At 37.9% G+C, this 15,470-nt stretch overlaps 1 protein-coding gene across 3 annotated transcripts in view; it reads left to right on the forward strand.

The window, feature by feature from the left end:
• The first annotated feature begins 7,095 nt into the window (after nucleotides 1–7,095).
• The window catches only part of BRD1 (bromodomain containing 1), a 48,337-nt gene continuing 39,962 nt past the window's right edge, over nucleotides 7,096–15,470 (forward strand). For all 3 annotated transcript variants that reach the window (XM_063307939.1, XM_063307940.1, XM_063307941.1), the window contains exons 1-2: nucleotides 7,096–7,220; nucleotides 13,174–14,551. In XM_063307939.1, the coding sequence (XP_063164009.1) occupies nucleotides 13,188–14,551 (1,364 nt within the window). In that variant the 5' untranslated portion in view covers nucleotides 7,096–7,220; nucleotides 13,174–13,187. The remainder of the gene's footprint in view (nucleotides 7,221–13,173; nucleotides 14,552–15,470) is intronic.

Here is a 15,470-nt window from a genome sequence, read left to right on the forward strand (position 1 = left end):
GTATGTTGATTAAATACACAGAATTCCATCATATTTGACTGAACCATGTAATTATCAGATTACTGCTTGGTTCACTCCCAGGCATTTGTCTCTTCAGCATTTGAAGGATTCTGTATTAAGAGTATGCTTAATATCACCATTATGACCCATTAAAAAAAATACTCAAAAAACTTTTGTTCACTTACTTGTTTGACCAGTTGCATGCCTTTGGGCTTATATCAAGATAAAACATCAATATTTCTTCTTTATTTTTGTGAGAAATATCTCTACAGAATTGTTTGTATAATGTAATTTTGCCTCTCATACATTTTAAAATACTAGAAACATGTAGGCATTTAATTAGTCTCTGAAAATCAGGTGTAATTGCTGAAAGTATCCTTTTGTGCAAGTCATGATGATAAACCTGACCAGGGAAAACTGGATGACTCATAGATGTATATATTCATTTTATTTTTAAACCTTTTGTGGCAATTTTGTCTATTCGGTTAAAGCCTGTCATCTAAAAATAAATAAAAATAAATAAATACATTTAATTTTATTAAGACCTATGCTTCGTACTTAAGCTGCATCCTGATTTATTGTATAGTGGTCTTTTTTTATGGTAAGCCTTTCTTTTAATGGTAGAAGGATAATTATTAAACTGTTAAAAATGTAAATGTAAGCCTACAAGTAGAAAGGGTGGTACTACTTCTGTCTTCAGTGATCTTTGCTTTGTACCACTGCATCACAAACACTTTAAACCCAAAACCATTATTTAAAAGATAAAATAGAACTGAAAACTAGCATTTGATTTGGAAGTGCCCCAAGCTTATTAAAAAAAAAAGAATGAGAGAGGTTCTGGAAGCAATTACAGAGTGTGCAAAGTGGAGTGAATGAATTTTGCCTGTATTTGGAATATTCATTAGTAACACTAGATTTTGTTTGGTGAAATGTATTTCATTATTTGTTGTTATCCCTTGGGATACCTAAGCAGTAGCCTTGAGTTTCAGGAAAATTTTTCAAAGAACATTTAAAAATGTATTTCAAATACCTGAAATTGATGGAACCTTCAAAAAATAGTATTCAACTATTTTGAATACAAGACTTGTACTCAGATATAAAGTACAGGTAGTCCTCACTTAACAACCACAATTGAGACAGAATGTCAGTTGCTAAGCAAAGCAGTCCTTAGGTGAATCTGACCTGAAGTTTGACCTTTTTTGTGGTGGTCGTTAAGTGAATCAGTGGTCATCAAGCGAATCACACAGTTCCCTATTGATTTTGCTTGCCAGAAGATGGCCAGGAAGGTTGAAAATGGTGATCACATGACCACAGGATGCTGCAACAGTCATAAATGCGAACCAGTTGCCAAGCGCCCAAATTGTGACCGCAGGGATGCAGTGATGGTCATCTGAGCAGTGTAAGTCTGAACCATCTCTAAATGAATGGACATTAAGTGAGGACTACCTGTATTTAAATACAATACATTGCTAATATATGGAAACCTGATTAGTTATGAAAGGTAAACTTTAGCATTAAGTAAAAGTTATTTTGCTTACTGTAATTTCTATAGAGCTCTAATTAGGCATTTTCAGTTGCAGTGCACAATAAATATTTCCTTAATTTTTAATATATTTTCCCTCTGTAATGAATATTCAGTTTTTCACGAGTGTCAATTTATGAAGGCTGTTTTTTCTTTCATTCTCAAATAATAAATCTGCACATTTTAAAATAACTTGCAGATAGTTATGTTGATCTATTATTTGAACAACTGAGTAGAGTGAAAGAAATTGGCAAAATCTTCAGGATGGCTACAGTATAAATGTGTATTGTGATCATGATCCAGGTTAAAGAATTCTTATTAAAACCTGTTTATTATGTTGTTGCAGTTTAACTGGTCCTGATAAATTTTATACTTTTTGTGCAGATCTTTGCTTATCCAATGGTTTGTTTCTGATGATAGAATGACATCTGTGAGAAAAATGAATTCTTCCTCCATCTTGAACATTTGTGCTGGGTAGGTAGAGATTGAAGACATCTGAAGAACTAAAGGGTGTGGGGAAGTTCAGTTTAGTCATTTAGTTTAATGCCTTTTTCTGTCTTAAACTGTAACTACAATAAGCTTTTTAAAAAATCTCTAATAAAGACTTTATAATGTAACAGATAGCATGCACTTATATTAAATGTGCTTTTCAGCTTCAGACTGCTAATAAAAGCTTTTTGCTTGTGATTTTTTTAGTTTTGGGGTTGAAAGAAGCTGGCTTGAGTGATACGGTGGAATTTTTTATCAATTTTGCCAAAAACTGAAATAGATTTCAATCATTTATTCAGTGCAGACTTTCCTTTTGACTAGCTGAAAAGTGCATCTGATTATACAACTAAAATCACTGCCATATTTTGATCAGTACCATATTCTAAAATGACTTCAAATGTTTATATATATATATATATATGGTCAAATATATTCGCCAGTTAGGGTTTTGTAAAATAAAAATGAGGATAGCTAGTCATTAAATATTTATAACTATGCATGTAATAATTTCACACTGGCTTACCTTTATAACATCTCTCCATGTTATGTGCGTAGACTTGCATAGAAAAGTTTGCCCTTGGTCATATGGTATGTGTCAATTAACTCCTAAGCAGAAGCTGACAGAATGTCTGCATGACACAAAGTTAAACAAGATATCTTTCTGCAGATCAGAACACATACTATTTATGTTCCATTGTTTATAGATTCAAAATAAGGAACCACTTACTGAATATGGCAGGTGTAGATGCTTGTCCTTCTGAGCTTGCCACCTTCTTTAGGCACTTCCTCCAATAGCCTTAAAGCAAATTAATTCCTTGTATCATGGGACGATATAGCTAAAAAAAACCAACTAATTCATATAACTGTCATTTCATGAACTTCTGGTGGGGAAATGGAGGACTGAACAGCTGTGCCTGCGGGCTCAGCAGGCAGAACTGACAACACGGCAGTTTTTTCCGGCTCAGGCAGGTTTTTCTTGAAGCCCAGGAGTATTTTTCCAGAAAAAGGAAAACCCCTGGAATCACCTCATCTGTGCTTGCAGCCAGAAGATTGCAAACAGCATTCGCATTCAGCTAGTAAGAGCTAGCCGGGAGGCTGGGGCATCACCATTTCCAAGCCGCGCTGTAGCTTTAAAGGGACACAGCCAACCCATTTCTAAATCACCCAATTTATATTTCTGTTAAGTACGCATACCCTAAGAGAATCTTTCTATAGCAAGGAGAAGTGGGTTTTCTTGGTACTTATCATTATTTTTGGGATTACTTTTTTAAAAATTATTTTTAAGTTTTGCATCGTGTTTTCCCTCCAAATGTTAAGGAGGATTGAGAGTAAATAATTGTCTCCCTGTTATTATTTGTACTAAATTTGAAGATAGTAGCATTTTCCTACACGTTGAATAGGCAGTTTTGAACTTTCAGTTTTCTGCTGCTATATTCCCTGGGGAACTGGCTGCATGTTTCACTTTCACTTGTATAAACACATTTCGGAATCCTTTCATATCTTCGACCTTCGCTGGTTAAGCTCCTAGGGGGCACCATAATCTACTGTGTGAGACATGGAGGATTTTAAACAGACTTTTTCTGACTTCCAACAAGATTTAAAACAGATTCTTTCTGATTCCTACCAAGTTTTTATGCAAGGCATTCAGGACATTGTAGAAAATATGAGGTCTAAAATGTTTCATCTGGTTGGGGATGTCGTGGATGAAACTGAGGAATTTAACAGCGACAGAAATGTCTCTTCTAAGAGTGAGATCAGGACTTCTGTTGAAATGCTGGATGAAGATCGGGTAGTTGAATTGAAGAAATTAAAGGGAGAGATTGAGTTGCAAGCCATAAATGAAATTGATCTCCTGGTGGAACACCATGGAAAAGAAGGGTTTATTGTGTATGAGAGGTTTCCTGAAGAGAAGTTGGAGTTTTTGAGGGGGGCAGCTGGGCTGTTCGATTTTTTAAAGAAAAAAGCTCTGTACGCATTGTGGGGATATGTAAATGCTCTGGTTTATTTTGAAGTGGGATGTGGGTTAAGAATATCTGGATTGCTTTTCGGGTTTGGCTGATTTCGTTTATCTTTAACGATTTGGATCAAGATTATTAAGGTATAATAGAAAATAAATATCTGGTTTTAGGTTTAATATGATTAAGATTATTAAAATTCTTGTATTATCAAGTACAATGGCAGACAATTTATGTTTTTTAGTTTAAGTCTGATCTTTACTATAGTAGACAGGAATTTATAGAATAGTAGTAGGAAGGAAATAATTAAATTAATGGGGGTTATTTATTTATTTATCAAATTTGTCACTGCCCATCTCTTTCCACCAAGTTGATTAGGAGGTATGTGTGTGTGTATTGCTTTTAATATAAATGGAGGGAGTAACTGTATTTAGTGATTTTTATAATGTGCCAATGGAATGATTTATAGAAATAATGTGATTTTGGTTTAATATAGAGTAAGGGATTGATTATGGAACATTGTTATATATTCTTGCTCTTAAAAGTCAGAAGTCACCTCTTTTTGTCATTTTGAAAAAAATTCTCTTGTGTCTCTACACTTTTTTAGTTTTTTTTCCTTTGTAGTTTTTTTTCTGTAGCTTTTATCTTTACTTGAAACTTAATAAAATTATTATAAAAAAATCTGTGTCATTTCATTTCAGGGTTTCTCAACCAGGGTTCCACGAGAGGTCCCTGGGGTTCCCTGGGAGATTGTGATTTATTTTAAAAGATATTTCAAATTTGGGCAACTTCACATTAAAGAGGTCTCATTTTTTAGTTTTAATTTAAGAACAGTGTTAATGCATATATACAGGCCTACCCGTGAAACAAATGTAATAATTTTTTAACTTGTGGCCTATATTTGAGCCTGAATGTGCATGGGTTCCCCAAGGCCTGAAAAATATTTCAAGGGTCCCTCCACAGTCAAAAGGTTGAGAAAGGCTGTTTCATGTAATTATTTATACCACAGGAAACTATTAGAAGATGTGGCTGAAAAACCTCATACATAAAGACTAAAATCTTGTATTTCCAGTTGATCCACAACCCACTTGAGTTCAGTGGATGCCTTTATTTTTATTATTTGTATTGAGGTACAGTACAGGTTTAATTGCCTTTTATTCTTTTGCACTGCTTTCATGTGGGAAAGCCCTTAAAACGTGGCTTTTTCAACAGGTCGGGGGACAGGGTTCTTCATGACTCCATACTGATACTGGAATTTTATTCCATAGTTCTTTGTTTCCTTCTCTAGTATGTTGCTTATTAGTGTTTTCTATTTGTTTTAATACCTTGTAAGTTGCCAACAATCACTTCGGACGATTGAGACACACTATAAATCGAATAAACAAAACTCTGAATGTAATTGGACAATTATTGTTTATTATTATTCATGGAATTTATATAGCTGCCCATCTCACAGAAAGTGACTCTGGGCCTCGTAGGATAATTAAATAAAAACAATACATATATAAAAATAAGCATTTATATATATTTTTAGTTTACTATTTTTTTAAAAGTTTCAAGAGTAGAACCATGAATCTGAGTTTTATTGTTTGAATTTCACGCTATCCATTCAATGGCTTTTTACAATTGCATTCTGATTAAATCTGTGTAGATAAATGTCTCAAGTTTAGCTACAGCTGAAAGACAGTAACTATTTCAAAGCTTGTGTCTTACATGTTCTAGCAGAAATCTTACATTTGATTTACTTGGAAATAAAACCAACTGAATTTATAAGATGAACTGAGTCGTCCTGCCTCTCTTGTCTGAGTTTCATGTGGATTTGTGGGACAGGCTATAGCCGATCCTCAAATAGAAGTGTAAACTTTTAAACATTCACATTCATCATTTCTACCACAAAAGGTATTTGTATAATACTGTCTATCCTGCAAAGTAGATTAGACCAGAAGATCAACTCCCCCAGGTAGACTACAACTACACTTTATTCAGTTAGGCTACAACAAAAGGTTCTTCCAAGTTTGATTGTGCCCTACGTCCACCTTCTCATACCTTGTGAGCGACAGAGGTGTTTGCCTGAGCGGCTTCCGATTGTTAATCTTACTTCCCAGGATTAAAAAAAAGTTTCAGCCCCCTTTGCTTAGGTAACTGTTCTTGCATGTTTCCGTCAGGGTCATCTCCCTTACTCTCTACACCCCCGCAACCCTGCGGGGCAGGCTAGTTGAAGAAAGTGACTGGCGGCCACCCAATACTAGCGGGGACTTAAATCTGGCTCTTGTCTAGAGTTATGCACAGGGATTCTATGATCGTAAGATCCCGAATTCCTGCGCTGAGACTACCGTACCCAGAAGCAAAGTGATTGGCTTTCGGGAAGAGGAGCGCAAGAGTCCCTGCTCGCTTATTACTCGGCAATCCGAGCCTCTTCCACGAAACCAAAGTTCACCCCGAAGCCTCATCCTTCAACTGAGGAGATTAATAGGTGTGAATCAAAATGGCAGTCGTCGCCGTGGTCAAAACTAGCTTCTAACCGCCCTTTTGCTTTTTACCCGGCGCATTTTAACGTCCAGCCGTCGAAAGGCCTGCCAGCCCGCGCAAACTCGCGCTTCTCGATCCCGACCGGCAGCTTAAGTCCGCCACGAGAGGCTTGGAGGAGGGGGACCTTGACGCTTCTCCACGACGATTGGCTGATGTAGGGGTGACGAACCCCGTGGGGGGAGGAGTGCGACCCGTTGGCTCCGCCCACAAAACGCGCGGCGTCTCGGCTTGCCGTTCGCGTCGGCGTCGTCCGCGGGGCTGGGAGGTGCCTGGCGCCCTCACGTCCTGCTCCTCCTCCCCCCTGGCGGACTCCCTCCCCTCCCCCGCCGGCGCGAGCGCTGTGGTGAAGCCGCCGCATTGTTTGTGCCGAGGGGGGGAGGAGGAGGAGGAGGAGGAGGGGAAGATTCTCGGCCCCGGGCGCCTCCGCACCCAACCCGCAGCCGGACTGCGGCCCTTGGCGACGCGCTCCGCCTCCCGCCCCGAATGCGTCGCTGCAGCCGGATCCAGCAACCGCCACCCCCTCCGCCGCCACAACCGGGAGCCCGCGGGCAGCCGCGACGGCGCGGGCTGCTCCTTCGCCGCCGCCTCCGCCGCTTCCTCCTCGGTCTCCGTTCCGCCGGGCGCTAACAGCCGGAGCGAGCGCGTCCGCCGCCATTAGCCCAGACCCAGCCCGGTGTCTCGAGTAAAAGGAGGGCCTGTCAGCCGCGTCCTTGCGGCTCCCTCAGGTGAGCGCTGAAGATCTCGGGTGGGGGAAAGGCTGGCTGCCCTGGCACAGCCTCTGAGGCGGCTCCCCTGGGGCGAGAGCGCGGAGGCAGGATGGCATTGGGCGGGCGCCATGTTTGCGGCCCGAGTATTGTCCCGGCAGGGGTGGGGAAAGCGGCGAAGGAAGGAAAGGGCGCGCGGGGGGGCCGCTCGCGCTGGAGGAGGCTGGAGAAAGAGCTGCTGGGCCTGGCGTGGAAGGAACCATTCGCGGAGTGCGGGGGATGGTGGGGGAGGGGAGCGCTGTGGGTCTGGGCAGGAACCATTGGCGCAGAGACGGGGTGTGGGAGGGGAAAAGAGGCGTGCTTCGGAGCCATTCAGCGAGTGTGTTTATGTCACGATGGGCGCGGACAGGGCGGGGAGAAACCAATGTTTGGGGGTGGGGGTGACTCGTGCGGGACGAACTATTCTAAGATGAGAAGGCATTGTAACTTAATGTTCTTTTCCTGTGCGGGGGAATCCAGTGGCTGGGAGGCGGCGGCGGTGGGGGGGCGGTCGGGGGAGTTGCTCTCTGTATCTCATTTCAGGCTTTCATATCAATTGTCTTCCTGGGTATACTCTGGAAAGGGTTAGGTTTGGTGATGTCAGGGGGAAGGATTAATTTCTGTGGAGATTACTTTCACTTTTTGGGTGAAACGCAATTTGTCCTTCCATTGACTTGGTTGCTGTGCTACAGTGGGTTCTAACGACTAAACGGGTATATATTTGAGTGTAACCATGCAGAAGATTAGGCTGCTGGAGTTCTTAAGATTAGCATTTATAGATTGGGTTCTGTTCTGCCCAGAGTTATTGAGAGTTGGGTGGCATACAAGATTAATAGATTATTATTACTATTCCTCTGAATATATCCTTTTAAGTGAGCTGAAAGAATGTTCTCATTATGCTTTTTATTATATAGATATAACTTCAGCAAATAGTAATGTTTACTTAACAGTTTTCTAGAATCTTCAATAACTTCAACTGCAAGACGTTTTGACTGCTATTGCTGACGTTTGATCAATTAGGTTGAGCAAGTCTGTTACTCTATCATATCTGTTCATTGTCTGAAATAATTATTACAGCTGTTGTGCCTGTGATTTAAGCATTCTCTGAAGATGATGTAGATAGTTTATGTTGTATTAACTTACTGTTCAGGGTATGTTTAATGCATGCCTAGATCTGGGATATCTGGCTTACTGGCTTTAAAATGATAATAATGGCCTACTGTATAAGAAAGCAAACAGAAATTTATGGCTATACTGTACAACGCTATGCATTTATCTGAGTGCGAAACCAGTTGATGTCTTTTCTGCCACTTTACAAGCATAGTGGTATGTTCTGAATTGCTGTTTGTAAATTATACTTGTAAAATTGTTATAAACATTTTCTTATTTCAAAGAGAAACATTTCAGTGTTTCGTATAGAAACTAAACTTGTCTATCAGATGCTATTTTAAAAATAACTCAAATCTTTTAAGTCTAAACCTAACAAATTGGGAGTTTTGTAAAGGTTTATATTTTGATGCAAATTTTGTAGATACAGTGTTGTATGCATGAAAATATGTGTTATATAGCCAGTGGAATAAAGTTTAAGCCTAACCGTGTTGTTAATTCTATGAAACTCTGCACATATTTACATTTCCTACCACCAGTTTAATATTCATGCTTAAATACAGAAATGCTTTCTTAATTATGCTTACCACTATCTTTTCCAAAGTTAAGTTTTCTTAAAATATATACTGTCTAAAAAGACATTTTACTCTATAGCAGTTTAGCAATTCTGGTGTAAATATTTGTACAATAATTGGTATTATGCATTACCTATATAAAGTTCTTCCCAGAGCAGAAATTTATTCAGTGTTACTTACATTTTCTAGTCTTTACATCATATTACTCCACTTACCTGTTTATATATATATATATAAAAAATCCTACAATGAATGAAGGAAAAGCTAGGGGGCACTACCCTGTAGACATTTCATTGAATGACTAAGAAGGAAGCAGCTGTTGCCTGTTGCATTTGTTTCTGTCACATATTTTGCATGGCAGGAATGCTTTCTAAAACAAATCAATTTCAATAACAAGTTACGTGGTTATTTCTAATTGTGCTCTAGAATTGTATTTTATTTTGTAATAAAGCTTTATAATGAGTTTGAAAAGTGGAAACAAACTAAGCTCCTAATCAGGGTAAATTATAAGCACAAGTTAATCGGTGATTCAGAAAAACTGGTACTATGACTTAAGACAGAGTTTGCACAAGGGTCTTGATACATATTCGTATTGGAAGAAGTATGAGGTTTAGAGAGTTAGCAGGGATCTACGAGGTAATCCAACCCCCTACACCATCCCTGATAATTGACTGTCCAGCCCCCCCTGAAAACCTCCAGTGAAAGGACTGACTGATTGATAGCTCTTAGACTTATGTTAACAAAATGTCTGAATAAATGTTTAAATGTATATTTAAACTGTTGGAAAAGCGACTTTACTGCTCAAGATTAAATATATTTTGCTCCTAATGGTTTATTTGTTTGCTTATTTCTAATTAGAGGGCATGGTTCTTTCCTGATTGAGTATGGAATCTTCATAGGTGGGAATAAGATATTACTGAGATTTGTTCCCTACTCTTCACCAACTAATTTGACTCTATTTGCTTATGTTCTTTGGCTTATTGTTGGTAAGGGAGCTCTGTACAAATGTCTTCTGTGTTCTTGAGCACTGTATATCCATATGCTAAAGTTTGAGAGGGGAATTACTGGGAATAGCTGAACTCTATCATGTATGTCTTAGTGAGTAGTCTTTATCTGGGTATTCTTGACTAGAATGATCCAAAGATGGATTATTTTTCTTCATGTTTTAAATGTGTACTTTTAGACTAACCTACTTCAGCCATTGAGGTTTACAACTTTTCCAAATAAAACACTATGTTTGTGGTACACGGGGATCATCAGTTGTTCTGTCTTGCACCTTTGCTAAAATGGAATCAACTGATTACTTAAACTTTCCACAAGAAATGAGAAAAGATGCGCTCTGATTGGCTCACTGTTTTGGATTTAGAGTTTTCATTTGTTTTCCAGGAAATATCCCCCCTAATTCCTGCTAATAACAGTGAAACGATGTGTGATTTTGTCCCATTTTTAGTTCCCACTCTTCATGAAAGGTCTCCAGATCTTTTATAGCAAACTCTCTGTGTGTGTGTGTGTGTGTGTGTATGCGTGTGTAAGAAATGAATGTTAGCAAAGATAATTTCCTCCCATTTTACTTTTGGGATTCAAAATCTTCCCTGGACAAGGCTGGTGTTGCTCAAAGGGCTCCTAAGTTGCATATGGGCAAGCAAGACTGAAAATTAAATGCTGGCTTTGGTAGTGCAACAATGTAATATGATCTGAGAATTTAAAAAAAAAAATAGGCAATCTGCATCATAAGTGGAAGTTACTTTTTGGTCAATTATTATTCCAGATAATTTTTTTCTCCATTGTTTCTGAGAAAGATATAGTTGTATTTTGCTCCAGGTGTAAAAGCTAGAATGAATGGAGTACCAGTGGAATCTGATAAATTTACAAGGAATTTCATGCTTTGGATATTTATATAATTCTGGATTTGCAAAATTATTTACTAGAGATAATGCTTTTAAATAAAACAGTAGATGTTTAGTTTATACTGTCTATAAAAAGAAACAAGATTTTATTTAGGAGGTATAGTGATTGACAAGTTTACTTGTTTAGATAAATTTACAACTTGTTTTTTTTTCAGCAGGATTCCTTTACTATTACATCAACCATCCAAATATTAATTGTCTGCCAATAATTTAATCAGGTAATACAATATGGGGGGATAAACCCATTTCTTTTTGGGGTATATCGGTTACAAGGATCTTATACTTCAACAGGTGTCCCAAAGTTCTCATACTACAGTACTAGGGTTTATGTACACTGCTTCTCAAATAAGGGTGTACACAAAATGGGGGAAAATGGTTTTAAGCCCAGAACATTCAAAATGGAATGTTCCTCATATTCTGTCTCTGAAAAATTCCTAGTGTTCTGTAAAAAGTAATAAGAGCTAGATACGTGCCTTGTCCTTACCCCCTTTTTTGTCCTAGCATCAAAAAAGAAATGAATTAATAGTCCATTCTGAATGCATATTATTAATTAAATTAGTCAAATGGTTGAATTTTTAAAAATAAATCTTCCCACAGTGAACAATGAACACAACAGTTAAAGTCTGTTTCTTGCTCTCTGGCATGCCCACACAATCATACAAGTGAGTCAAAGAAGTAAGCACAGCAATGGCTTCTCTTCAGCATAACCCACAAACAACATACTAACAAAAATACACACCTGTAGACATCAGCAAACAAAGCATCATAAATATGCATTTACCATCTAAAAGTTTAATAGTGTATCACTAATATTCATATGCTACACAGGACATATTTTTGCATTTGGGAATTTGACAGAAAAGGAAAGCATAGTCCCCCTAGGAACAACAAGGTTACATTGCAACCATGAATTCTAATTTACTTAGTAAAGAATGTAAACTGATACTTAATATACCTATCAAGCATTCACAAGTCTTTTTTTGATATCCAGAATGGTATCCATTTTTGAACATGTTTTTGTTTGCTTATTTAAATAATTTATATGGTTGCCCAACTTACAAGTAGCAACTGTGGACAGCTAACATATGATTAAAAATATAAAAACAAAGGAAGCAGTAAGAAAATGCAAAAACATGCCAAAATACCGCACCACCAGAATCAAGTCACATGTGCTTAATTGAGTGTCCTTCATTCTTGCCCTCCTCATCAGCCAGCATCAGACTGTTGCAGCAAAGATGGAACTGTATCTCCACATCTCCTTAACTTCAAAGAATTTAAATGAAAATGAGCTAATCATGTGAGGTTGGATTTCTTGAAACAACTGGAACGAGATCACATACATATCTCTTGTCCTGAACTTGAAACAAGCAAGGGATATTTTGTTCTGAACATGGAGCAAAGCTTCAGAACGTGGGATGTTTTCTTCCAAGTTCAAGACATGTAAAGGTGCCATTTCTAACTAGGAATGTTGCATCAGACTTGCCTTTCTCTTCCAGATGTGTCCTAGACAGAGCTTTGAAATATGAGAGCTGTCCAGAGAAGAATAAGGATAAATGCAATACAGACAATACTGCCTAAAGATGTCAGTATATTAAAAAGGCTGACATTTTTACCCTTTTGAATGTGAGAGGTGGGAAAATCTATAACATCCTGTGGCATAACCTGAGTGTGGGAAGGAGGATAATTATTGGAATAGAAGAAATAATATAAGTACTATATGTATGTATGCTTGTGTGTTAAAAGTTTTTTTCCCCTGCAGCAATTGTGAGGATTATCTTTGTTCTGAAGTCATTTAAGAGCAAAGCAAAAATTTCATACATTTTCATGAGTTTATATACATAAATAATAGATAAAGCATTGGAATTTAATTCTAGATAAGTGTATGTAGAAATGTAACTTCAATTCATATGGAAGACAAAAATAATTTTGTGAATGCCTGTAATTGACTTTTTTAAAAGTAAGGATTATAGAATAATTTAAATATTATTTTAAGATAATAGTAGTATGAGTAGGCTTGTATAGCTGGATAGATTGAAACTCTGTATCATTTTTTTTCATGTAAATTAGCCTTTCTGTTAATTCTTCTGTCTCAAAGTTATCCCTATAATACAGGAATATGTTTCTGTTTCTAATGCAGTATATAGATAGGTAGATACTTATACTAATTACTTAGTAAAACAGATGTGGAATTCTTCAATTTAACTTGTGTGTTTTGTTTTCTAGTGTACAAGTATCTTTCAAAAATGCAAACACTAGTCGTACCCTTCAAGGGAAAAAAATCAGCTTTCCTGTTTTCATAGTATAGCTCAATCTTACTGTTCTAACAATCACCTTTTTGAATTGTAGGTAATCATTACCAAATGAGGAGGAAAGGAAGATGTCATCGAGTATCTTCAGCACGGCACTCTTCTTCTCCATGCAGTATTAAACGGTCCCCTACTAGAGAAACATTAACCTATGCCCAAGCTCAAAGGATGGTAGAAATAGAAATTGAAGGTCGCTTACACAGGATCAGTATCTTTGAACCCTTAGAGATTATATTGGAAGATGATCTTACAGCTCAAGAATTAAGTGAATGTAACAGCAATAAAGAAAATAGTGAGAGACCACTGGTCTCTCTCAGAGCAAAGAGGCACAGAAACAATAAAGTTAAAAAGAAAAATGAAACACTTCCAAACACACATGGCATTCCATCCACTGCAGGTACTCTTCCAGAACCGAAAGTGCATGTTGTTGAATATAGTCCACCTTCTGCACCTCGTAGACCTCCAACTTACTATAAATTTATTGAAAAGTCTTCAGAAGAACTAGATAATGAAGTGGAATATGACATGGATGAAGAAGATTATGCATGGTTAGAAATAATCAATGAGAAACGAAAGAGTGATGGAGTCTCTGTTGTATCACAAAATATGTTTGAATTTCTTATGGACCGTTTTGAAAAAGAGTCTTACTGTGAGACTCAGAAACAGGGTGAACATCAGTCTTTAATTGATGAAGATGCAGTTTGTTGTATTTGCATGGATGGAGAATGTCAGAACAGCAATGTGATTCTTTTTTGTGATATGTGTAATTTAGCAGTGCATCAGGAGTGTTATGGGGTGCCATATATACCTGAGGGCCAGTGGCTTTGCAGACAATGTCTGCAATCCCGTTCAAGGCCTGTAGACTGTGTACTGTGTCCAAACAAAGGAGGTGCCTTTAAAAAGACTGATGATGATCGGTGGGGACATGTTGTATGTGCTCTTTGGATTCCAGAGGTTGGATTTGCCAATACAGTTTTTATTGAGCCAATAGATGGAGTCAAAAACATTCCCCCTGCCCGATGGAAGTTAACATGCTACCTCTGTAAACAGAAAGGTGTTGGTGCCTGTATTCAGTGCCACAAAGCAAACTGTTACACAGCATTCCATGTTACGTGCGCTCAAAAGGCTGGTTTATATATGAAAATGGAACCCGTGAAAGAACTAAGTGGTGGTGGTACAACATTCTCAGTGAAAAAGACTGCATATTGTGATATACATACACCACCTGGGTCTGTTCGGAGGCCTCTGAATATTTATGGAGAAGCTGAAATGAAAAATGGCCTCTATAGAAAAGAGGGCTCTGCCAAAACTAGGTCTACATCAAGGGTTAGAAAAAAAGCTAAAAAGTCAAAGAAAACAGTCGCTGAAACGTGTGCAGTTATGCCTGCAGTATCTGCTCCATGTATCCCTCCTCAGAGGTAAGAAAATAATTTTAAAAAATTCTTAACAGTTACCAACTTGTTACTTAGGACCAAAAATTAATGCTTGATATGCTTTTTCAGGACAAGCTACAGTATTTTGTGCTGTTGTTTGTTCCCTTTGTAGAGTAGAAGATAGCTTTCCAAGTTTCACTAAAGGATCCAGATCATTAACAATTAAAGGAAACTGTATGATCATTCTCTTAGATCTTACTTTCGCAATAAACTTTAGACATAAATGGTTTTCATTCATCATTTTCCTTGTACTCAGTTGGAATATGTAAGGCCGGTGAGTATTTGAAAATGACTGCTAGATACGTATTAGGGCTATATAGTGTTTCTGTTTCAAAGGCAGAAAGTTGCTCTGGAGCATGTGAATTTGCATATGCAGCATCTGTAACTCATTAAACCAAATAAGACTTTCCTTTGGATAATGCTGCAGCTGTATTAAGGACAGCTACATGATCCTAGGAAAAGATCCAGCACTTGAAGGAGTTGCTGTGTGAGTGCCCAGTCATGCTCCAAAGCACCTTTTTGCCACTGAATCTGAAGCTATGTAAACCAGGGGTGGGAACATACCACTGTCCTGTTGTTATTTCCCTTCAACTGGTATTTGGAGGCATGCTATTTCCAACCTGGAAATAACACTGACTTTCTAAGACTTTCAAGCCTGTAAGTCCTTCATGCACTTATCCTGTCATCTTTTGAAACCATCCAAGTGAGTGACCAGGATCATGCCTGATGGTAATGAATTTCACAGGTTAATTATATACTGCAAGAGGAAGTATTTTCTTGCATTTGTGCTAAATTTACTTCCAGTCAGCTTAATTGGATGATCCTAGTCCTAACGCTTTGATTCTCCTTGTCCATATTCTATATTCCATGCAAGAATTTTTACATGCTTTGATTATGTCCCTGT

The sequence above is a fragment of the Candoia aspera genome, chromosome 7, assembly GCF_035149785.1.
Source record: "Candoia aspera isolate rCanAsp1 chromosome 7, rCanAsp1.hap2, whole genome shotgun sequence".
NCBI classification, from domain to species: domain Eukaryota; kingdom Metazoa; phylum Chordata; class Lepidosauria; order Squamata; family Boidae; genus Candoia; species Candoia aspera.